The 26,773-nt window shown below is 52.8% G+C and overlaps 2 protein-coding genes across 2 annotated transcripts; both read right to left on the bottom strand.

Annotated features, from left to right (window-relative positions):
* Window positions 1-475: 475 nt before the first annotated feature.
* LOC116957443 (complement C1q tumor necrosis factor-related protein 1-like) lies at window positions 476-25,951 on the bottom strand. Its single transcript, XM_032979585.2, has 5 exons — window positions 25,916-25,951; window positions 14,728-14,945; window positions 11,573-11,702; window positions 6,278-6,593; window positions 476-3,729 (listed from the first exon to the last, which is right to left on the bottom strand). The coding sequence occupies exons 2-5, from the start codon at window positions 14,933-14,935 to the stop codon at window positions 3,622-3,624; spliced, it is 762 nt and encodes a 253-aa protein (XP_032835476.2). The 5' UTR covers window positions 14,936-14,945; window positions 25,916-25,951; the 3' UTR covers window positions 476-3,621.
* Window positions 18,564-25,011, bottom strand: LOC142907099 (uncharacterized). The gene is made up of 3 exons (XM_076056171.1): window positions 24,997-25,011; window positions 23,377-23,929; window positions 18,564-23,344 (listed from the first exon to the last, which is right to left on the bottom strand). Exons 1-3 carry the CDS (start codon window positions 25,009-25,011, stop codon window positions 22,962-22,964), a joined length of 951 nt encoding a protein of 316 aa, XP_075912286.1. The 3' UTR covers window positions 18,564-22,961.
* Window positions 25,952-26,773: the final 822 nt, after the last annotated feature.

Genomic DNA, 26,773 nt, shown 5'->3' with positions numbered 1-26,773 from the left:
TGGTGGTGGCGGCGAGGGTGGTGGTGGTGGTGGTGGCGAGGGTGGCGGCGAGGGTGGTGGTGGTGGTGGCGAGGGTGGAGGTGGCGAGGGTGGTGGTGGTGGCGAGGGTGGTGGTGGTGGCGAGGATGCTCCTTCCCCTCCACTCCCCCCCTCCTCCTCCACTCCACTCCTCCCCCTCCTCCCCCCCTCCTCCACTCCCTCCACTCCCCTCCTCCCTCCTTCCTCTAACCCTCCCTCCCCCCCTCCACTCCTCCCCTCCTCCTCCCCTCCCTCCTCTCACTCACCCTCCTCCCCCCTCTCCTCCTCCCCCCACCCCCCTCACCACTCAAATCAACCAACAAACAATTGCCCGAGTTCTGTGATCCTATATCGAGGCGGTTGGGCCCAGCAAACGAAAAATGAAAAAAACAAAACCGCCACCGATAATCACGATAGAGCGGCAGAACGGCATGGATCGGAGAGGCGCCAAGCGATAAACTAGACTACATTTTTATTCCAGCAGGTGGAAGGCCCCCCCCATCGAGTCGCTGTGTAAGGAGCCTTTTTTTCGGAAGCGAACCCTGGGCCATGACCAATGGTCGCGGCTCAACGGAGCGGCTTAATCATCATCGTCGTCGTCGTCATCATCGTCATCATCGTCATCATCGTCGTCATCGTCGTCATCATCGTCATCATCATCATCATCGTCGTCATCGTCGTCATCGTCGTCATCATCGTCATCGCCGTCGCCATCGTCATCGCGTGGAAATTCACGGTGGCGGCCCAAATACACTGAAACGCGCGGTGGTGACGTCGATTCAGAACGCGGTAGGGGCAGAGATCCGAAGGACCCCGAGAGGAATCCACGCGACCACACGGAGAGAGAGCGAGAGACGCAGACTCCAAATCTACAGCAGCGGCAGGCGTCGTCAGGGTAGGGATCGAACCCACGAGCTCCTGTAGTACCAGGCGAGGTAGCCAACATCTCCTAGCCACCGTGGTGATGATGATGACAGAGAGACGCAGACTCCAAATCTACAGCGGCAGGCATCGTCAGGGTGGGTGATCGAACCCACGAGCTCCTGCGTACCCGGCGAGGTAGTCAACATCTCCTAGCCACCGTGATGATGAGAGAGAGACGCAGACTCCAAATCTACAGAGGCAGGCGTCGTCAGGGTAGGGATCGAACCCACGAGCTCCTGTAGTACCAGGCGAGGTAGTCAACATCTCATAGCCACCGTGGTGATGATGATGAGAGAGAGAGAGACGCAGACTCCAAATCTACAGCGGCAGGCGTCGTCAGGGTGGGGATCAAACCCACGACCTCCTGCGTACCAGGCGAGGTAGTCAACATCTCATAGCCACCGTGATGATGACGATGATGATGATGAGAGAGAGACGCAGACTCCAAATCTACAGCGGCAGGCGTCGTCAGGGTAGGGATCGAACCCACGAGCTCCTGCGTACCCGGCGAGGTAGTCAACATCTCCTAGCCACCGTGGTGATGACGACGATGATGATGAGAGGGACACCGCTGGCAGCTTGAGGCTCTCCGTGTGCCACGTCTCGCGCGTCCCACTCGGCTCAGCGGAACGCGCCCAGAGATGTCAAAGATGCGCTCCGACTGTTCCACCCCCACACGTCCAACTGGTTGTTGTTGTTGGTTGTTGTTGTTGTTGATGCTTTGCTGAGCTGATTAATATATTTCTCTCCCGTTGGAGGACCACGGAATTTTTTCTCGCGTCCGTTCAATTTTTTTGCTGTCGAGAAACGCAGGTGGGGCCTAGGGGTTTGCCGTGATGTGTATGGTGTGTGTTGTTGTGTCACGTGATGTGTATGGTGTGTGTTGTGTCACGTGATGTGTATGGTGTGTGTTGTTGTGTCACGTGATGTGTATGGTGTGTGTTGTGTCACGTGATGTGTATGGTGTTTGTTGTGTCACGTGATGTGTATGGTGTGTGTTGTTGTGTCACGTGATGTGTATGGTGTGTGTTGTTGTGTCACGTGATGTGTATGGTGTGTGTTGTTGTGTCACGTGATGTGTATGGTGTGTGTTGTGTCATGTGATGTGTATGTGTGTGTGTGTCACGTGATGTGTATGGTGTGTGTTGTGTCACGTGATGTGTATGGTGTGTGTTGTGTCACGTGATGTGTATGGTGTGTGTTGTTGTGTCACGATGATGTGTATGGTGTGTGTTGCGTCACGTGATGTGTATGGTGTGTGTGTTGTCCACGTGATGTGTATGGTGTTGTGTCACGTGATGTGTATGGTGTTTGTTGTGTCACGTGATCTGTATGGTGTGTGTTGTGTCACGTGATGTGTATGGTGTGTGTTGTGTCACGTGATGTGTATGGTGTGTGTTGTGTCACGTGATGTGTATGGTGTGTGTTGTGTCACGTGATGTGTATGGTGTGTGTTGTCACGTGATGTGTATGGTGTGTGTTGTGTCACGTGATGTGTATGGTGTGTGTTGTTGTGTCACGTGATGTGTATGGTGTGTGTTGCGTCACGTGATGTGTATGGTGTGTGTGTTGTGTCACGTGATGTGTATGGTGTTGTGTCACGTGATGTGTATGGTGTGTGTTGTGTCACGTGATGTGTATGGTGTGTGTTGTTGTGTCACATGATGTGTATGGTGTGTGTTGTTGTGTCACGTGATGTGTATGGTGTTTGTTGTGTCACGTGATGTGTATGGTGTGTGTTGTTGTCACGTGATGTGTATGGTGTGTTTTGTGTCACGTGATGTGTATGGTGTTTGTTGTGTCACGTGATGTGTATGGTGTGTGTGTTGTGTCACGTGATGTGTATGGTGTGTGTTGTTGTCACGTGCTGTGTATGGTGTGTGTTGTGTCACGTGATGTGTATGGTGTGTGTTGTGTCACGTGATGTGTATGGTGTGTGTTGTTGTCACGTGATGTGTATGGTGTGTGTTGTGTCACGTGATGTGTATGGTGTGTGTTGTTGTCACGTGATGTGTATGGTGTTTGTTGTGTCACGTGATGTGTATGGTGTATGTTGTGTCACGTGATGTGTATGGTGTGTTGTGTCACGTGATGTGTATGGTGTGTGTTGTGTCACGTGATGTGTATGGTGTGTGTTGTGTCACGTGATGTGTATGGTGTGTGTTGTCACGTGATGTGTATGGTGTGTGTTGTGTCACGTGATGTGTATGGTGTGTGTTGTGTCACGTGATGTGTATGGTGTGTGTTGTTGTCACGTGATGTGTATGGTGCGTGTTGTGTCACGTGATGTGTATGGTGTGTGTTGTTGTGTCACGTGATGTAGTATCTGCATGGTGTGTGTTGTGTCACGTGATGTAGTATCTGTATGGTGTGTGTTGTTATCACGTGATGTAGTATCTGCATGGTGTGTGTTGTGTCACGTGATGTAGTATCTGCATGGTGTGTGTGTTATCACGTGATGTAGTATCTGTATGGTGTGTGTGTTATCACGTGATGTAGTATCTGCATGGGGTGTGTTGTGTCACGTGATGTAGTATCTGTATGGTGGGTGTTGTGTCACGTGATGTAGTATCTGTATGGTGTGTGTGTGTTATCACGTGATGTAGTATCTGCATGGTGTGTGTTGTGTCACGTGATGTAGTATCTGCATGGTGTGTGTTGTGTCACGTGATGTGGTGTCTATGACGGTAGAGGCTGCACCATATGTCCGTTGAAGGTGATGTAGAGGTCCGAATCGTCGCCAAATATCGCGTTCGGTCGGTCGCCATCGTGAAGTCTCACCCACAGCTGTGGAACACGTGAGCACACACACACACCGCACGTACACACACACACACACCGCACGTACACACAGTGAGCAACACGTACACACACACCGCACGTACACACACACCGCACGTACACACACCGCACGTACACACAGTGAGCAACACACACCGCACGTACACAGTGAGCAACACGTACACACCGCACGTACACACACACACACAGTGAGCACACACACACCACACGTACACACAGTGAGCAACACACACACACCACACATACACACACACCGCCCGTACACACAGTGAGCAACACGCACACACACACCACACATACACACACGCCGCACGTACACACAGTGAGCAACACACACACACACCGCGGGTACACACACACCAGTGCCACTCGCCCCTCATCACCCACCACTCACTCACCACTCATCCACCACTCACTCACCCACCACTCGCCCACCACTCACCCAACACTCACTCACTCACCACTCACCCACCACTCATCCACTCACGCACCCACTCACTCACCCACCACTCACCGCGCACTCACCCACCACTCACTCACCACTCACCCACCACTCACTCACTCACCACTCACCCACCACTCACCCACCACTCACTCACCACTCACCCACTCACTCACCACTCACCCACCACTCACCCACCACTCACCGCTCACTCACCCACCACTCACTCACTCACTCACCACTCACCCACTCACCACCCACCACCACCCACCACTCACCCACCAATCACTCACCACTCACCCACCACTCACTCACTCACCACTCACCCACCACTCACCCACCACTCACCGCCCACTCACCCACCACTCACTCACTCACCCACCACTCACTCACCACCCACCACTCACCACTCACCCACTCACTCACCACCCACCACCACCCACCACTCACCCACCACTCACCACTCACTCACTCACCACCCACCACCACTCACCCACCACTCACCCACCACTCACCCACCACTCATCCACCACTCACTCACTCACCACCCACCACCACTCACTCACTCACTCACCACCCACCACCACTCACCCACCACTCACTCACCACTCACCAGACACCCACCACTCACCCACCACTCACCACCCACTCACCCACTCACCACCCACTCACCACCCACTCACCACTCACTCATCACTCACCACCCACCACCACCCACTCACCACCCACCCACTCACCACCCACCACTCACCCACCACTCACCACCCACTCACCACCACCCACTTACCACCCACCCACTCACCACCCACCACTCACCCACCACTCACCACCCACTCACCACCCACTCACTCACCACTCACTCACCACCCACCACCACCCACTCACCCACCACTCACCCACTCACCCACCCCACTCACCACCCACCACTCACCCACCACTCACCACCCACTCACCACCCACCCACTCACCACCCACCACTCACCCACCACTCACCACCCACTCACCACCCACTCACTCACCACTCACTCACCACTCACCACTCACTCACCACCCACCACTCACCACCCACCACCCATTCACCCACTCACCACCCACTCCCCCACTCACTCACCACTCACCCACTCACCACTCACCTACCCACCCACCCACTCACCCACCCACTCACCCACCCACTCACCACTCACCACCCACCACTCACCACTCACCCACCCACCACTCACCCACCACTCACCACTCACCTACCCACCCACCCACCCACCACCCACTCACTCACCACTCACCCACCCACCACTCACCCACCACTCACCTACCCACCCACCCACCACCCACTCACTCACCACTCACCCACTCACCACTCACCCACTCACCACCCACCCACCACTCACCCACTCACCACTCACCCACCCACCCACTCACCCACTCACTCACCCACCCACCCACCCACTCACCCACCACTCACCACCCACTCACCACCCACCCACTCACCACCCACCACTCACCCACCACTCACCACCCACTCACCACCCACTCACTCACCACTCACTCACCACCCACCACTCACCACCCACCACCACCCACTCACCCACCACTCACCACCCACTCACCCACTCACCCACCCACTCACCACCCACCACTCACCCACCACTCACCACCCACTCACCACCCACCCACCCACCACCACCCACTCACCCACCACCCACTCACCCACTCACCCACCACTCACCACCCACTCACCCACTCACCCACCCACTCACCACCCACCACTCACCCACCACTCACCACCCACTCACCACCCACCCACCCACCACCACCCACTCACCCACCACCCACTCACCCACTCACCACTCACCACCCATTCACCCACTCACCACCCACTCCCCCACTCACTCACCACTCACCCACTCAGCACTCACCTACCCACCCACTCACCCACCCACTCACCCACCCACCCACTCACCACTCACCACCCACCCACTCACCACTCACTACCCACCCACTCACCCACCCACTCACCCACCCACCCACTCACCCACCCACCCACCCACTCACCCCCACCCACCCACTCACCCACCCACCCACCCACCCACTCACCCGGTCTCCCACTTGCAGGGGCAGCAGCAGGCTCTGGCTCTGCATGACGCTGCGCCCGCTGGGCTGAGCGTAGAGAACGGCCGTGGGGTTCCCGTTCCGCATGACGTGCGCGTACGTCTCGCGCGCGTTCCACGTGTGCACCGTGAGGCTCACGTGGTAGACGCCGGCCTCGGCGCACGTGAAGGCGCCCGCAGCGAGGTCCACGCTGCCCCCGACGGCCACGGCGGCCGAGTCGAAGGGCAGCGGCGACGCTGCCGAGCCGTTGGCCGAGTGGAGCGGGGAGCGTCGGCCCAGCGAGAAGGCGGCGTGGCGGGGCCTGGGGGGGGTGGGTGGGGGGGGGAGGGTGGGGAGGGGGTTTGTTTGTGGGTGGGTGAGGTGAGTGGGTGGGTGGGTGGGGGGGTGGGTGGGTAAGTGGGTGGGTGGTTGGGTGAGTGGGTGGGTGGGGGGGTGAGTGGGTGGGGGGTGGGGGGGGTAAGTGGGGGGGGGGTGAGTGGGTGGGGGGGGGGGGTGAGTGGTGGGTAAGTGGGTGGGTGGGTAAGTGGGTGGGTGGGTGGGTGAGTGGGTGGACGGGTGGGTGATTGAATGGGTGAGAGGGTGAATCATTGAGTAGGTAGATGGGTGGGTGAGTGAACGGGTTGGTGGGTGGGTGGACGGGTGGGTGGTTGGGTGAGTGGACGGGTGGGTGGGTGAGTGGACGGGTGGGTGAGAGAACGGGTGGGTGGGTGAGTGGGTGGATGAACGGGTGGGTGATTGAATGGGTGAGAGGGTGAATCATTGAATAGGTGGGTGGGTGAGTGAACGGGTTGGTGGGTGGGTGGGTGAGTGGGTGATTGAATGGGTGAGAGGGTTAATCATTGAGTAGGTGGGTGGGTGAGTGAACAGGTTGGTGGGTGGGTGAGTGGGTGGGTGAGTGGGTGATTGAATGGGTGAGAGGGTGAATCATTGAGTAGGTAGGTGGGTGGGTGAGTGCACAGGTTTGGTGGGTGGGTGGACGGGTGGGTGGGTGAGTGGACGGGTGGGTGGGTGAGTGGGTGGATGAACGGGTGGGTGATTGAATGGGTGAGAGGGTGAATCATTGAGTTGGTAGGTGGGTGGGTGAGTGAACAGGTTGGTGGGTGGGTGGGTGGGTAAGTGGGTGGGTGAGAGGGTGAATCATTGAGTAGGTAGGTGGGTGGGTGAGTGAACAGGTTGGTGGATGGGTGGGTGAGTGGGTGATTGAATGGGTGAGAGGGTGAATCATTGAGTAAGTAGGTGGGTGGGTGAGTGAACAGGTTGGTGGGTGGGTGAGTGGACGGGTGGGTGGGTGGGTGGGTGAGTGGACGGGTGGGTGGGTGGGCGGGTGGGTGAGTGGGTGGGTGGACGGGTGGGTGATTGAATGGGTGAGAGGGTGAATCATGGAATAGGTGGGTGGGTGAGTGAACAGGTTGGTGGGTGGGTGGGTGGACGGGTGGGTGGGTGGGTGAGTGGGTGGATGAACGGGTGGGTGATTGAATGGGTGAGAGGGTGAATCATTGAGTAGGTAGGTGGATGGGTGAGTGAACAGGTTGGTGGGTGGGTGGGTGAGTGTGTGGGTGAGTGGGTGATTGAATGGGTGAGAGGGTGAATCATTGAGTAGGTAGGTGGGTGGGTGAGTGAACAGGTTGGTGGGTGGGTGAGTGGGTGGGTGAGTGGGTGATTGAATGGGTTAGAGGGTGAATCATTGAGTAGGTAGGTGGGTGGGTGAGTGAACAGGTTGGTGGGTGGGTGGACGGGTGGGTGGGTGGGTGAGTGGGTGGGTGGATGGGTGGGTGATTGAATGGGTGAGAGGGTGAATCATTGAGTAGGTAGGTGGGTGGGTGAGTGAACAGGTTGGTGGGTGGGTGAGTGGGTGGGTGAGTGGGTGATTGAATGGGTGAGAGGGTGAATCATTGAGTAGGTAGGTGGGTGGGTGAGTGAACAGGTTGGTGGGTGGGTGAGTGGGTGGGTGAGTGGGTGATTGAATGGGTGAGAGGGTGAATCATTGAGTAGGTAGGTGGGTGGGTGAGTGAACAGGTTGGTGGGTGGTTGGACGGGTGGGTGGGTGGGTGGGTGAGTGGGTAGGTGGACGGGTGAGTGATTGAATGGGTGAGAGGGTGAATCATTGAGTAGGTAGGTGGGTGGGTGAGTGAACAGGTTGGTGGGTGGGTGAGTGGGTGGGTGAGTGGGTGGGTGAGTGGGTGATTGAATGGGTGAGAGGGTGAATCATTGAGTAGGTAGGTGGGTGGGTGAGTGAACAGGTTGGTGGGTGGGTGAGTGGGTGGGTGAGTGGGTGATTGAATGGGTGAGAGGGTGAATCATTGAGTAGGTAGGTGGGTGGGTGAGTGAACAGGTTGGTGGGTGGTTGGACGGGTGGGTGGGTGGGTGAGTGGACGGGTGGGTGGGTGGGTGGGTGAGTGGGTAGGTGGACGGGTGGGTGATTGAATGGGTAAGAGGGTGAATCATTAAGTAGGTAGGTGGGTGGGTGAGTGAACAGGTTTGTGGGTGGGTGGGTGAGTGGGTGGGTGGGTGATTGAATGGGTGAGAGGGTGAATCATTTAGTAGGTAGGTGGGTGTGTGAGTGAACAGGTTGGTGGGTGGGTGAGTGAGTGGGTGGGTGAGTGAGTGGGTGGGTGAGTGGGTGAGAGGGTGAATCATTGAGGTGGGTGGGTGAGTGAACAGGTTGGTGGGTGGGTGAGTGGACGGGTGGGTGGGTGGGTGATTGAATGGGTGAGAGGGTGAATCATTGAGTAGGTAGGTGGGTGGGTGAGTGAGTGAACAGGTTAGTGCGTGGGTGGACGAGTGGGTGGGTGGGCGAGTGGGTGGGTGGGTGAGTGGGTGGGTGGACGGGTGGGTGGGTGGGTGAGTGGGTGGGTGGACAGGTGGGTGAGTGAATGGGTAAGAGGGTGAATCACTGAATAGGTGGGTGGGTGGGTGAGTGAACGGGTTGGTGGGTGGGTGGGTGAGTGGGTGGGTGAGTGAGTGGGTGGGTGAGTGGGTGAGAGGGTGAATCATTGAGTAGGTGGGTGGGTGAGTGAACAGGTTGGTGGGTGGGTGAGTGGACGGGTGGGTGGGTGGGTGATTGAATGGGTGAGAGGGTGAATCATTGAGTAGGTAGGTGGGTGGGTGAGTGAGTGAACAGGTTAGTGCGTGGGTGGACGAGTGGGTGGGTGGGCGAGTGGGTGGGTGGGTGAGTGGGTGGGTGGACGGGTGGGTGGGTGGGTGAGTGGGTGGGTGGACAGGTGGGTGATTGAATGGGTAAGAGGGTGAATCATTGAATAGGTGGGTGGGTGGGTGAGTGAACGGGTTGGTGGGTGGGTGGGTGGGTGGACGGGTGGGTGGGTGGGTGGGTGAGTGGACGGGTGGGTGGGTGCGTGGGTGGGTTGACGGGTGGGTGATTGAATGGGTGAGAGAGTGAATCATTGAGTAGGTGGGTGGGTGAGTGAACAGGTTGGTGGGTGGGTGGACGGGTGGGTGGGTGGGTGAGTGAACAGGTTGGTGGACGGTTGGGTGAGTGGGTGGGTGAACGGTTGGGTTATTGAATGGGTGAGAGGGTGAATCATTGAGTAGACAGGTGGGTGAGTGACCGGGTAGGTGGGTGAGTGAACGAGTGAGTCAGTGAACGGATGGGTGAGTGAACAAGTGAGTCAGTGAACAGGTGGGTGAGTGAACGAGTGAGTCAGTGAACGGGTGGGTGAGTGAACGAGTGAGTCAGTGAACGGGTGGGTGAGTGAACGAGTGAGTCAATGAACGGGTGGGTGAGTGAACGAGTGAGTCAGTGAACGGGTGGGTGAGTGAACGAGTGAGTCAGTGAACGGATAGGTGAGTGAAGGAGTGAGTCAGTGAACGGGTGGGTGAGTGAACGAGTGAGTCAGTGAACGGGTGGGTGAGTAAACGAGTGAGTCAGTGAACGGGTGGGTGAGTGAACGAGTGAGTCAGTGAACGGGTGGGTGAGTAAACGAGTGAGTCAGTGAACGGGTGGGTGCGTGAACGAGTGAGTCAGTGAACGGGTGGGTGAGTGAAGGAGTGAGTCAGTGAACGGGTGGGTGAGTGAACGAGTGAGTCAGTGAACGGGTGGGTGAGTGAACGAGTGAGTCAGTGAACGGGTGGGTAAGTGAACGAGTGAGTCAGTGAACGGATGGGTGAGTGAAGGATTGAGTCAGTGAACGGGTGGGTGAGTGAACGAGTGAGTCAGTGAACGGGTGGGTGAGTGAACGAGTGACTCAGTGAACGGGTGGTTGAGTGAACGAGTGAGTCAGTGAACGGGTGGGTGAGTGAACGAGTGAGTCAGTGAACGGGTGGGTGAGTGAACGAGTGAGTCAGTGAACGGGTGGGTGAGTGAACGAGTGAGTCAGTCAACGGGTGGGTGAGTGAACGAGTGAGTCAGTGAACGGGTGGGTGAGTGAACGAGTGAGTCAGTGAGCGGGTGGGTGAGTAAACGAGTGAGTCAGTGAACGGGTGGGTGAGTGAACGAGTGAGTCAGTGAACGGGTGGGTGAGTGAACGAGCGAGTCAGTCAACGGGTGGGTGAGTGAAGGATTGAGTCAGTGAACGGGTGGGTGAGTGAACGAGTGAGTCAGTGAACGGGTGGGAGAGTGAACGAGTGAGTCAGTCAACGGGTGGGTGAGTGAAGGATTGAGTCAGTGAACGGGTGGGTGAGTGAACGAGTGAGTCAGTGAATGGGTGGGTGAGTGAACGAGTGAGTCAGTCAACGGGTGGGTGAGTGAACGAGTGAGTCAGTGAACGGGTGGGTGAGTGAACGAGTGAGTCAGTGAACGGGTGGGTGAGTAAACGAGTCAGTGAACGGGTGGGTGAGTGAACGAGTGAGTCAGTGAACGGGTGGGTGAGTGAACGAGTGAGTCAGTGCACAGGTGGGTGAGTGAACGAGTGAGTCAGTGAACGGGTGGGTGAGTGAACGAGTGAGTCAGTGAACGGGTGGGTGAGTGAACGAGTGAGTCAGTCAACGGATGGGTGAGTGAACAAGTGAATCAGTGAACGGGTGGGTGAGTGAACGAGTGAGTCAGTGAACGGGTGGGTGAGTGAACGAGCGAGTCAGTCAACGGGTGGGTGAATGAAGGATTGAGTCAGTGAACGGGTGGGTGAGTGAATGAGTGAGTCAGTGTACGGGTGGGTGAGTGAACGAGTGAGTCAGTGAGCGGGTGGGTGAGTGAACAAGTGAGTCAGTGAACGGGTGGGTGAGTGAAGGAGTGAGTCAGTGAACGGGTGGGTGAGTGAAGGAGTGAGTCAGTGAACGGGTGGGTGAGTGAAGGATCGAGTGGTTGGGTGGCTGGGGGTCTCTCACTTGCAGGGCATCCCGGGGGGTCCCGGCTCGCCGCGATTCCCCTTGGCTCCGATGTGACCCCTGACCCCGGTCCGGCCGGGAGGACCCCTGCGGCCCCCCACTCCGTGCTTGCCCTTCTCGCCCACGTCGCCTGTGGCACGCACGGGACAGACACACGGCACCGGTGCCCCACAGTAGTACGGTACAACCCACCAGACCCAACTGCCCACCCACTCATCCACCCATTCACTCATTCATCCACCCACTCATCCACCCACTGATCCACCCACTGATCCACCCACTCACTCATCCACCCACTCATCCACCCACTCATCCACCCACTCACTCACTCATCCACCCACTGATCCACCCACTCATCCACCCACTGATCCACCCACTCACTCATCCACCCACTCACTCATCCACCCACTCATTCACTCATCCACCCACTGATCCACCCACTCACTCACTCATCCACCCACTCACTCATCCACCCACTGATCCACCCACTCATCCACCCACTCACTCATCCACACACTCACTCATCCACCCACTGATCCACCCACCCACTCACTCATCCACCCACTGATCCAATCATCCACCCAACCACTCACTCACCCATCCACCCACTCATCCACCCACTCACTCACTCATCCACCCACTCACCCATCCACCCACTGATCCACCCACTCACTCATCCACCCAACCACTCACTCACCCATCCACCCACTGATCCACCCACTCATCCACCCACTGATCCACCCACTCACTCATCCACCCACTCACTCATCCACCCACTCATTCACTCATCCACCCACTGATCCACCCACTCACTCACTCATCCACCCACTCACTCATCCACCCACTGATCCACCCACTCACTCATCCACCCACTCACTCATCCACCCACTGATCCACCCACTCACTCATCCACCCACTGATCCACTCATCCACCCAACCACTCACTCACTCATCCACCCACTCATCCACCCACTCACTCACTCATCCACCCACTCACCCATCCACCCACTGATCCACCCACTCACTCATCCACCCAACCACTCACTCACCCATCCACCCACTCATCCACCCACTCACTCACTCATCCACCCACTCACCCATCCACCCATTGACCCAACCACTCACTCACCCATCCACCCACTTCATCCATCCACTCACTCAATTACCCAATCACTCACCCACCCACCCGCCCGCCCACCTGTTCTTCACGTTCTGCAGATGTAGATGCCACTGGTTCTTCACGTTCTACAGATGTAGATGCCACTGGTTGTTCACGTTCTGCAGGTGTAGATGCCACTGGTTGTTCACGTTCTGCAGATGTAGATGCCACTGGTTGTTCACGTTCTGCAGATGTAGATGCCACTGGTTCTTTACATTCTGCAGATGCAGATGCCACTGGTTCTTCACGTTCTGCAGATGTAGATGCCACTGGTTCTTCACGTTCTACAGATGTAGATGCCACTGGTTCTTCACGTTCTGCAGATGTAAATGTCACTGGTTCTTCACGTTATGCAGATGTAGATGCCACTGGTTCTTCACGTTCTACAGATGTAGATGCCACTGGTTGTTCACGTTCTGCAGGTGTAGATGCCACTGGTTGTTCACGTTCTGCAGATGTAGATGCCACTGGTTGTTCACGTTCTGCAGATGTAGATGCCACTGGTTCTTTACGTTCTGCAGATGCAGATGCCACTGGTTCTTCACGTTCTGCAGATGTAGATGCCACTGGTTCTTCACGTTCTGCAGATGTAGATGCCAATGGTTCTTCACGTTCTGTAGATGTAGATGCCACTGGTTCTTCACGTTCTGCAGATGTAGATGCCAATGGTTCTTCACGTTCTGTAGATGTAGATGCCAATTGTTCTTCACGTTCTGCAGATGTAAATGCCACTGGTTGTTCACGTTCTGCAGATGTAGATGCCACTGGTTCTTTACGTTCTGCAGATGCAGATGCCACTGGTTCTTCACGTTCTGCAGATGTAGATGTCACTGGTTCTTCACGTTCTGCAGATGTAGATGCCAATGGTTCTTCACGTTCTGTAGATGTAGATGCCACTGGTTCTTCACGTTCTGCAGATTTAGATGCCAATGGTTCTTCACGTTCTGTAGATGTAGATGCCAATGGTTCTTCACGTTCTGCAGATGTAGATGCCACTGGTTCTTCACGTTCTGTATATGTAGATGCCACTGGTTCTTCACGTTCTGCAGATGTAGATGCCACTTTTTCTTCACATTCTGCAAATGTATATGCCAATGGTTCTTCACGTTCTGCAGATGTAGATGCCAATTGTTCTTCACGTTCTGCAGATGTAGATTCCACTGGTTCTTGACGTTCTGCAGATGTAGATGCCACTGGTTCTTCAGGTTCTGCAGATGTAGATGCCAATTGTTCTTCACGTTCTGCAGATGTAGATGCCACTGGTTCTTCACGTTCTGCAGATGTAGATGACACTTTTTCTTCATATTCTGCAAATGTAGATGCCAATGGTTCTTCATGTTCTGCAGATGTAGATGCCAATGGTTCTTCACGTTCTGCAGATGTAGATTCCACTTGTTCTTGACGTTCTGCAGATGTAGATGCCGCTGGTTCTTGACGTTCTGCAGATGTAGATGCCACTGGCTCTTTACGTTCTGTAGATGTAGATGCCACTGGTTCTTCACGTTCTGCAGATGTAGATGCCACTGCTTCTTCACGTTCTGCAGGTGTAGGTACCACCACTGCCATCGATTGCGCGGGGCTGTTGAACTTACTGCCGTATGGGGGGGGGGGGCAGGTTTTGTTCCTACCTCTGAAAGTTCATAAGTCGAATGTCCATAAGTAGAGGTAGCCCCCTGCACGCGCTACAAAGACAAAGATCCCCCGTGTAGCCTTAACAAACTGTAGGGGCAAGTGCTGTTAGCGAGCACCTATGAAGGCCGGAACGGCACACGACGGGGTAGGTGGCCAGCACCAGACCCCGGCCGCCTTTGTCTCCCCAGTGGCGATGTTTACCACACAACACAGCACCAGGTAACTCATTTGAGGCCTAGGGGAGGCCCAGAAGCGGTTAAAAATAATCGTCACCTGGTGTTGGCCGTGAGCGGGAATCGAACCCGGGTCGCCAGGTTCGTAGCGCTGCGTAGCGCTAACCGCTCCACATTCACAGTAATCTTACCCCTCAGGATAGCCAGGTTGAGTTGGATGGGTGGCGGCGTGCCGGAGGCACAGCAGCGAACGCAATGCCCCGAGGACACCACCGATGCTTCCTCGGGCCCCCCACGCTCGCCTGGGCCGTCTCCCCCGACGCCGAGGCTCAGGGCGGGCAGCAGCAGAAGGAGAAGCAGCGGCGGCGAGGAGGGGGTAGGCCTTTGGTGGGTGGCCATTTTGTTGGGCCTAGGGTCGGGAGGTGTGGTTAGAAATTTCATTAGTGACTGTTAACTGTAGCACCGCTCTTCCTTTAAACATTAACAACACGCTAATCTTTCACGTTCACATAGCCGGTCTGCGTTCTAACAGTGAAATGCTAATTGATCACATTAACATCACGCTAATTTATCACATTAACATCACTAGCCCCGCCAACTTCTTTATGACCCTTGGGCTACACCCATTTCAAACCCTTTAAAACAGTCACAAGAGCTTCAAATTAAGGTTGTAGCCTCTGGTGAAGAACCAACACTACCCATAGACCCAACACTGCCCATAGACTCAACACTACCCATAGACTCAACACAGCCCATAGACTCAACACTGCACCATAGACTCAACACTGCCCATAGACTCAACACTACCCATAGACTCAACACAGCCCATAGACCCAACACTGCACCATCAACCCAACACTGCCCATAGACTCAACACTGCCCATAGACTCAACACTACCCATAGACCCAACACTGCACCATAGACTCAACACTGCCCATATACTCAACACTGCCCAGAGACTCAACACTGCCAATAAACTAAACACTGCCCATAGACTCAACACTGCCCATAGACTCAACACTGCACCATAGACTCAACACTGCCCATAGACTCAACACTGCACCATAGACTCAACACTGCCCATAGACTCAGCACTGCCCATAGACTCAACACTGCCCATAGACTCAACACTGCCCATAGACTCAACACTACCCATAGACTCAACACTGCCCATATACTCAACACTGCCCATAGACTCAACACTGCCCATAGACTGAACACTGCCCATAGACTCAACACTGCACCATCAACCCAACACTGCCCATAGACCCAACACTGCCCATAGACTCAACACTGCCCATAGACCCAACACTGCCCATAGACTCAACACTGCCCATAGACTCAACACTGCCCATAGACCCAACACTGCCCATAGACTCAACACTGCCCATATACTCAACACTGCCCAGAGACTCAACACTGCCAATAGACTAAACACTGCACCATAGACTCAACACTGCCCATAGACTCAACACTGCCCATAGACCCAACACTGCCCATAGACTCAACACTGCCCATAGACTCAACACTGCCCATAGACTCAACACTGCACCATAGACTCAACACTGCCCATAGACTCAACACTCCCATAGACTCAGCACTGCCCATAGACTCAACACTGCCCATAGACTCAACACTGCCCATAGACTCAACACTGCACCATCAACCCAACACTGCACCATAGACTCAACACTGCCCATAGACCCAACACTGCCCATAGACTCAACACTGCCCATAGACTCAACACTGCCCATAGACCCAACACTGCCCATAGACCCAACACTGCCCATAGACTCAACACTGCCCATAGACCCAACACTGCCCATAGACTCAACACTGACCATAGACTCAACACTGCCCATAGACCCAACACTGCCCATAGACTCAACACTGTACCATAGACTCAATACCACCCATAGACTCAACACTGCCCATAGACCCAACACTGCCCATAGACTCAACACTGCCCATAGACTCAACACTGCACCATAGACTCAACACTGCCCATAGACTCAACACTGCACCATAGACTCAACACTGCCCATAGACTCAGCACTGCCCATAGACTCAACACTGCCCACAGACTCAACACTACCCATAGACTCAACACTGCCCATACACTCAACACTGCCCATAGACTCAACACTGCCCATAGACTCAACACTGCCCATAGACTCAACACTGCACCATCAACCCAACACTGCCCATAGACCCAACACTGCCCATAGACTCAACACTGCCGATAGACTCAACACTGCCCATAGACCCAACACTGCCCATAGACCCAACACTGCCCATAGACTCAACACTGCCCATAGACCCAACACTGCCCATAGACTCAACACTGCCCATAGACTCAACACTGCCCATAGACTCAACACTGCCCATATACTCAACACTGCCCAGAGACTCAACACTGCCCATAGACCCAACACTGCCCATAGACCCAACACTGCCCATAGACTCAACACTGCCAATAGACTCAACACTGCCCATAGACTCAACACTGCCCATAGACTCAACACTGCCCATAGACCCAACACTGCCCATAGACTCAACACTGCCCATATACTCAACACTGCCCAGAGACTCAACACTGCCAATAGACTAAACACTGCACCATAGACTCAACACTGCCCATAGACTCAACACTGCCCATAGACCCAACACTGCCCATAGACTCAACACTGCCCATAGACTCAACACTGCCCATAGACTCAACACTGCACCATAGACTCAACACTGCCCATAGACTCAACACTCCCATAGACTCAGCACTGCCCATAGACTCAACACTGCCCATAGACTCAACACTGCCCATAGACTCAACACTGCACCATCAACCCAACACTGCACCATAGACTCAACACTGCCCATAGACCCAACACTGCCCATAGACTCAACACTGCCCATAGACTCAACACTGCCCATAGACTCAACACTGCCCATAGACTCAACACTACCCATAGACTCAACACTGCCCATAGACTCAACACTGCCCATAGACTCAACACTGACCATAGACTCAACACTGCCCATAGACTCAACACTGCACCATCAACCCAACACTGCCCATAGACCCAAAACTGCCCATAGACTCAACACTGCCCATAGACTAAACACTGCCAATAGACTCAACACTGCCAATAGACTCAACACTCGACCATAGACTCAACACTGCCCATAGACCCAACACTGCCCATAGACTCAACACTGCACCATCAACCCAACACTGCACCATAGACTCAACACTGCCCATAGACTCAACACTGCCCATAGACCCAACACTGCCCATAGACTCAACACTGCCCATAGACTCAACACTGCCCATAGACCCAACACTGCCCATAGACCCAACACTGCCCATAGACTCAACACTGCCCATAGACCCAACACTGCCCATAGACTCAACACTGCCCATAGACTCAACACTGCCCATAGACCCAACACTGCCCATAGACTCAACACTGTACCATAGACTCAACACCACCCATAGACTCAACACTGCCCATAGACCCAACACTGCCCATAGACTCAACACTGCCCATAGACTCAACACTGCCCATAGACTCAACACTGCACCATAGACTCAACACTGCACCATAGACTCAACACTGCACCATAGACTCAATACTGCCCATAGACTCAACACTGCCCATAGACTCAACACTGCCCATAGGCCCAACACTGCCCATAGACTCACCCACCCACGTGTACCGTCACCTACCCACGTGTAGTGTCACCCACCCACGTGTACCTCACCTACTCACGTGTACCTCACCTCAATACAAAAATGTGAAACTTCATGAATTATATATTTTTTCCCAAGCGATTTGCTTCCCGTTAGTATGCTTCTCACACCTGTGGTTGTTGTTGTGTTTGTTGTTGTTATTGTTTCTTAGTGTTGAGTTTGTTTGTTATTAAGTTTGTTATTGTGTTTGTTATAGTGTTGTGTTTCTTGGTCTTAGCGTTTGCTGTTATTGCATGTTGTTGTGTTATTTTGTTTGTCTTCATTGTTTGTTGTTAGTTTGTCGTCATTGTTGTTTACTGTCCATCTGTGGGAATCAAGAGCTTCATAGCTCATCGGATTTCGCCTGCCTCCTGCACTCCAAATGACAGTTCCGATCGTGAAATCGCCCCGAAATTGTTAACCGCTCTTTAAACTCTTTCATATCGAGAGCGTCTACAGCTGAAGCTGTGGAGAGATGACTACCTCGCCTGGTACGCAGGAGGTCGTGGGTTCGATGCCTACCCTGACAATGCCTGCTGCTGAAGATGTGGAGTTTGTCTCTCTCTCTCTCATCATCATCACGGTGGCTGGGAGATGTTGACTACCTCGCCTGGTACGCAGGAGGTCGTGGGTTCGATCCCGACCCTGACGCCTGCTGCTGCTGTAGATTTGGAGTCTGTGTCTCTCTCTCATCATCATCACGGTGGCTATGAGATGTTGACGACCTCGCCTGGTATGCAGGAGGTCGTGGGTTCGATCCCGACCCTGACGATGACTACGCGGGGAGGTGACAGAGTCGAAGGCAGTCCATGCAGGATCTTGCGGAAGGTGAGGGACACGTGGGTAGGCGAGATACACGTGGGTAGGTGACGGTACACGTGGGTAGGTGAAGCACACGTGATAGGTGAGGTACACGTGGGTGGGTGAGGTACACGTGGGTAGGTGACAGTACACGTGGGTAGGTGACACTACACGTGGGTAGATGATGGTACACGTGGGTAGGTGACGGTACACGTGGGTAGGCGAGATACACGTGGGTAGGTGGCACTACACGTGGGTGGGTAGGTGAGGTACACGTGGGTGGGTGAGGTACACGTGGGTAGGTGAGGTACTCGTGGGTAGGTGAGGTACACGTGGGTGGGTGAGGTACTCGTGGGTAGGTGACACTACACGTGGGTAGGTGAGGTACACGTGAGTAGGTGAGGTACACGTGGGTAGGTGACAGTACACGTGGGTAGGTGACAGTACACGTGGGTAGGCGACACTACACGTGGGTAGGTGACACTACACGTGGATAGGCGACACTACACGTGGGTAGGTGACACTACACGTGAGTAGGTGACAGTACACGTGGGTAGGTGACACTACACGTGGGTAGGTGACACTACACGTGGATAGGCGACACTACACGTGGGTAGGTGACACTACACGTGGGTAGGTGACAGTACACGTCAGTCGGTAACACTACACGTGGGTAGGTGACACACACGTGGGTAGGTGACACACACGTGGATAGGCGACACTACACGTGGGTAGGTGACACTACACGTGGGTAGGTGACACTACACGTGGATAGGCGACACTACACGTGGGTAGGTGACACACACGTGGGTAGGCGACACTACACGTGGCCAGGTAACGGCACCAACGTGAATCGCTACGCTTCAGAGTCGCCGAGTCATGAACAATGATCCATGCACAGAGGGGTGCAGTTCGAAAGCAGAGTGAGTGAGCGGCATTGAACAATCCGAGGCAGGCGATGATGTTGTTATGTTTCAGCATGCTTTATTTTTATTTTTGAAACCGCACCGCGATCTCGCGTTTGAAACGGAGCGAAGCACAGAGAGCGGTCGCCTGTCGAGACGGGGCAGGTGTCATGCAGACAGCTGTCACACACACACACAGTGTCACACACACAGTGTCACACACACACAGTGTCACACACAGTGTCACACACACAGTGTCACACACACAGTGTCACACACACACAGTGTCACACACACACACAGGTGTCATGCAGACAGCTGTCACACACACACAGCTGTCACACACACACAGGTGTCACACACACACACACAGCTGTCACACACACACACACAGTGTCACACACACAGTGTCACACACACACAGTGTCACACACACACAGGTGTCACACACACACAGGTGTCACACACACACACAGGTGTCACACACACACAGGTGTCACACACACACACAGGTGTCACACAAACAGTGTCACACACACACAGGTGTCACACACAGTGTCACACACACAGGTGTCACACACACACAGGTGTGTCACACACACAGTGTCACACACACAAACACAGTGTCACACACACACACAGGTGTCACACACACAGTGTCACACACCCACAGGTGTCACACACAGTGTCACACACACACAGGTGTCACACACACAGTGTCACACACACAGTGTCACACACACACAGTGTCACACACACACACAGGTGTCACACACACAGGTGTCACACACACACAGGTGTCTCACACACACAGGTGTCACACACACACACAGTGTCACACACACAGGTGTCACACACACAGTGTCACACACCCACAGGTGTCACACACACAGTGTCACACACAGGTGTCACACACACAGTGTCACACACACAGTATCACACACACACAGTGTCACACACACACACAGGTGTCACACACACAGTATCACACACACAGTGTCACACACACACAGTGTCACACACAGGTGTCTCACACACACACAGTGTCACACACACACACAGTGTCACACACACAGGTGTCACACACACACACAGTGTCACACACACAGGTGTCACACACACAGGTGTCACACACAGGTGTCACACACACACACGTGTCACACACACACAGGTGTCTCACACACACACAGGTGTCTCACACACACACAGGTGTCACACACACAGTGTCACACACACAGGTGTCACACACACTGTCACACACACAGTGTCACACACACAGGTGTCACACACAGTGTCACACACACAGGTGTCACACACACAGGTGTCACACACAGGTGTCACACACACACACGTGTCACACACACACAGGTGTCTCACACACACACAGGTGTCACACACACACACAGGTGTCACACACACAGGTGTCACACACAGGTGTCACACACACACACGTGTCACACACACACAGTGTCACACACACACACACAGGTGTCACACACACACAGGTGTCACACACACACAGGTGTCACACACACAGGTGTCACACACACACACAAGTGTCACACACACACACACAGGTGCCATCAATGACCAACGCAAAGACCCCCCGTGTGGCCTAAGGCAGCCCGTTTCCGGGGCAAGTGCAGTTGGCGAGCAGCACGCCCTTACCGCCTTTGTCTCCGCAGCGCTTAAGGCCGAGTCGACCTAGGGGGAGGCCAGGGAACCGAACTCCACGTGGGACCGTTATCACTTCAGAGGGGGTGGGGGTCCCACTTGATGGATTTACACATCCATCACGGGCTCGTAGGAATCCGTCTGCTCCACAAATGATTACGTGGATGCAAGGCCGTAGCCATGGAGGTCACATTGGTGGGGACCAAATCTTCCAGGGGGTCCCCCCCCCACCCCCCCCAGGAAAAATAAAAAAAATCGAAATTTGAAAACGAATTTCTTGACTAAAAAATATATTTAAAAAAAAATTCACTAACACATAGGATGGTCTTTTAAAAAAAAATTTTCACGATAATGTCCAAGAGTGTTATTGTTTTGATTTAAAGCTTTCGTGACTGCAGTAATTCATATTCTTAGTTTTTTCGGTAAAGTCACGTTGAAGGGAAACAACAAAATAATAAAATATATATAAAACAATAAAAAATTTCTCACGACGTTTCGACCATAACTCAGACGACCGTTTGAGTTATGGTCGAAACGTCGTGAGAATTTTTTATTGTTATATATATTTTATTATTTTGTTGTTTCCCTTCAACGTGACTTTACCGAAAAAAACTAAGATTATAGTGTTATTGTTGTTTTACCTTTTTATTTTTTTTCCCTTTTTCTTGTTTCATCGTATGTAGTGGTTAGAGATTAGGGATCAATTAAATACAACCATAACCACAATCATATCAACATAAATCTATGTTATAGCAATATATTTGGGGGGGGGGCGGGGGTGGCATTTTTTAGCGTATTTTGAATGGTTTAACACGTAGAAGTCTTTCGCGACCAATATTATTCATCATAAAGGTTTTTTTTGGGGTTAGATCGCGTTTATTTATAAATGTGTCGTAACCCTCCACCACCCGACACGGCCAATCGGCAAAAATAAAGTGTCGCGTTGACAAAAGGCAAAATGAGTTCACCACTTTAGCCCCATACCGGTGGTGTTGTTGAAGAGTGAATCCACAACATTCGCAGTTTGAGTAGCACTGTGACGTTTCGCTGGTAAATACATCCCCAGCATCATCATCATCGGGCAATTCGCCAGAATGGTAAAGCCCTCTCCGCTTGACTCCCGGTCTTAAATAGAGCAGCAGGGTGACGTCATCGTTTAACTCATTTCAATATTGGGGGGGGGGGGGGAGATGGGGGGGGGAGGGGGATGTGTGTGTATGTCCCCCCCCCCCCCCCCGCCAAATATATTTATAACAATTACAGCCTTGCGTGGATGGGAAAAAAAGCGAACGCCTGCCAGCGGCATACTCGCTCTTACGGATTTCTCTCCCGAAGCGGGTCAATGGCCGTGCCAAGCAAAATCCCCGGGTCGGGGACGACGTTCACACCGCGTGCCAGGCTGGGTGCATGCCGAGGCCACGCGCCGAGGCCCGTGCAGCCACGGGTAGCCTCGAATAAGGCTGCCGGGCCAAAATGCTGCCGGCAAATTGCCCCGGCGGCGGCGGCGATATGAAGGCTACCGGCACTGTGGGCACACACAGGAGGGGATGGGTGGCCAGCAACCACCACCACCACCACCACGCCCGGCCGCCTTTGTCTCTCTCCACCAGCATTGGCGATGTTTACACGCACGCCTGGTACACACACACACGCCTGGTACACACACACACACACGCCTGGTACACACACACACACGCCTGGTACACACACACACGCCTGGTACACACACACGCCTGGTACACACACACACACACGCCTGGTACACACACACACACGCCTGGTACACACACACACACACGCCTGGTACACACACACACGCCTGGTACACACACACACACACACGCCTGGTACACACACACACACACGCCTGGTACACACACACACACACGCCTGGTACACACACACACACACGCCTGGTACACACACACACACACACGCCTGGTACACACACACGCCTGGTACACACACACACACACGCCTGGTACACGCACACGCCTGGTACACACACACACACACACGCCTGGTACACACACACACACACACGCCTGGTACACACACACACACACACGCCTGGTACACACACACGCCTGGTACACACACACACACACGCCTGGTACACGCACACGCCTGGTACACGCACACACACACACGCCTGGTACACACACACACACACACGCCTGGTACACACACACACACGCCTGGTACACACACACACACGCCTGGCACACACACACGCCTGGCACACACACACACGTGTACACACACACAAAGACAAAGGTGCCCTAGTGTAGCCTTGACAGACCGTCGGGGCAAGTGCTGTTAGTAGCCGAGGAGCAGCAGCAGCAGCATGATATGAAGGCTACCGGCACTGTGGGCACACACAGAGGGGGGTGGATGGCCAGCAACCACCACCACCACCACGCCCGGCCGCCTTTGTCTCTCTCCCCGCCAGTGGCGATGTTTTACTGCACAACGCACACGCGTGCACACACGCACGTGCAACACACAAAGATCACCCGTGTAGCCTCGAACAAGACTGTCAGGGGGGCAAGTTCTGTTGTTAGTAGCGAGTAGCAGCGGCAGTAGCGCCCTATGCATGCCGGGGACGGGGAGGGGTGAGTGACGAGCTACCACTCCCGGCCGCCTTTGTCTCCCCAGTGGGCCACGTCTCGCGACACAACACCGTCAGCAGGTCAATATTTTGAGGCTGAGTCGACCTAGGGGATCACCGCCGGGGTGGCCCTAAGCACTGCACCACCTGCTTGCCCACCAGAACCACGTGACAGCGACAGGGGGTGACGTGGCTCTGTGATCATTGTGTGACGTACACAAAGTGTAACGTTGGGAGAGTGTGTGTGTGTAACGTTGTGTATGAGTGTCTGTGTGTGTATGTATGGTATATCTGTGTGTCCACATTGTGTATGTAAGTTAGCCATCGTGTATAACGTTATTGTGTATAGACGTTATGTATCACATTGTGTGTATCATTTATGTACCACACATATATTGTTGTGTCACATTGTGTTTGTGTATATCAGTTGTGTATATCCAGCGTGTATAACGCTATTTATGTATAGGCGTTGTGTATAACATTATGTCACTATGTATCACACACTCTAGATCGTTGTGTGTCACATTGTGTATATCGGTTGTGTATAGCCATCGTGTATAACGCTATTGTGTATAGACGTTATGTATCACATTGCATCATTATGTACCACACATTATATATCTGTGTCACATTGTGTATATCAGTTGTGTATAGCCATCGTGTATAATGCTATTTATGTATAGACGTTATGTATCACATTGTGTATATAAGTTGTGTTGTGTACACCACTGTGTATACCGTTGTGTACGGCATTGTGTATAACAATGGATATACAGCATCACATAGTTTATATCACTGTGTACCACATTCTGTATATAGCGTTATGCATAGCATTGTGTATATAACGTTATGCGTAACATTGTGTATATATCGTTATATATAATATATAAAACATTGCACAATATATCGTTGTGTATGTAACTATTGTATATATATCACGTTGTGTATATAATAATTGCGTATAAGTATTGTGTATATAATAATAGTGTATATATGACGCTGTGTATATAAGTATTGTGTGTACATAATTGTGTATATATTAATAGTGTATATATAATAAATGTGTATATAATAGTGTATATAGTAATAATAAAGTATATATAGTAATAAAGTATGTAAATCACGTCACGTGGTGTGTATATATAATAGTGTGTATATAGTAATAATGTATATAATAGTGTATATAGTAATAATAAAGTATATATAGTAATAAAGTATGTAAATCACGTCACGTGGTGTGTATATATAATAGTGTATATAGTGATAATGTATATATAATAGTGTATATAGTAATAATAATGTATATAATAGTGAATATAGTAGTAATAATGTATATAATAGTGTATATAGTAATATTAATGTATATAATAGTGTATATAGTGATAATGTAGTTATAATAGTGTATATAGTAGTAATAATAATGTATATATAATAGTGTATATAGTAATAATAATGAATATATAATAGTGTATATAGTAATAATGTATATAATAATGTATATAGTAATAATAATGTATATATAATAGTGTATATAGTAATAATGTATATATAATAGTGTATATAGTAATAATAAAATGTATATAAATCACGTCACGTGGTGTCGTCAACAGGATAACTTCTTCACCCGACGTGGCTTCAGCGCTCCAAAGATTCTCACCCGGACCGGAAGTTCACAGATTCCACTTCCGGTGAAGGGGGCGGGGGCAATGGCGGGAGGGGCGGGGGCAATGGTGGGGGCGGGGCAATAGTGGGGGCGGGGCAATAGTGGGGGCGGGGCAATAGTGGGGGCGGGGCAATAGTGGGGGCGGGGCAATAGTGGGGGCGGGGCAATAGTGGGGGCGGGGCAATAGTGGGGGCGGGGCAATGTCCGGGGGCGGGGCAATGTCCGGGGGCGGGGTTGGGCGGGGGCTAGTGGGGGGCTGTCGGGGGGGGGGGTATGGGTGGGGGCTAGGGGGGGATGGGGATGTGGGGGGGGGGTATCGACACCACGTGATGAAGAGGGGGATGTGGTGGGGGGTGGTACAGACTCGGGCTTAACGATTATTAATCGATTTCAAATCGAAATCGCAATTTAAAACAACGCGATTAGTAAATCGCAAAGGCTTGCGATTTTTTAGCGATTGTTTTATTATTATTTTATTATTTCAAGTTTATTTATTTAACTAACTTAACAATTGTTCTATGTTTGATTGTTCTATTTCAATTAAAACATTTTTTAAATAAATACATGTTGGAAGCAATTAATTTATTTTAAATTCTCATCCTTGCATTAGAATACATAGAGCAGTTCATAATTTCTAGATTTAAAGCTTTCGTGACTGCTAGGATCCAAATAGCTAAGTTAAAGTATATTTCAATGAGCCATTTCAATACTAAATTCTATGCTAATTCCTTTGTCAAGGCGCGTGGTCTTTATCTTCTCACACAGCTTAAAGGTCGTGATCTGAGCGTGGCTTCTTCCACTCCAGCGCTGTCCTCCAGACAGTCTCGTCCCTTCACCTGATGAAGGCCGCTT

The sequence above is a fragment of the Petromyzon marinus genome, chromosome 74 (genome assembly GCF_048934315.1).
Source record: "Petromyzon marinus isolate PM22_M1 ecotype Great Lakes invasive population chromosome 74, UKy_Petmar_22M1.pri1.0, whole genome shotgun sequence".
NCBI lineage: Eukaryota > Metazoa > Chordata > Hyperoartia > Petromyzontiformes > Petromyzontidae > Petromyzon > Petromyzon marinus.
Note: the sequence above shows the minus strand (reverse complement) of the source record. Positions and strands in the feature narration are given on the sequence as shown.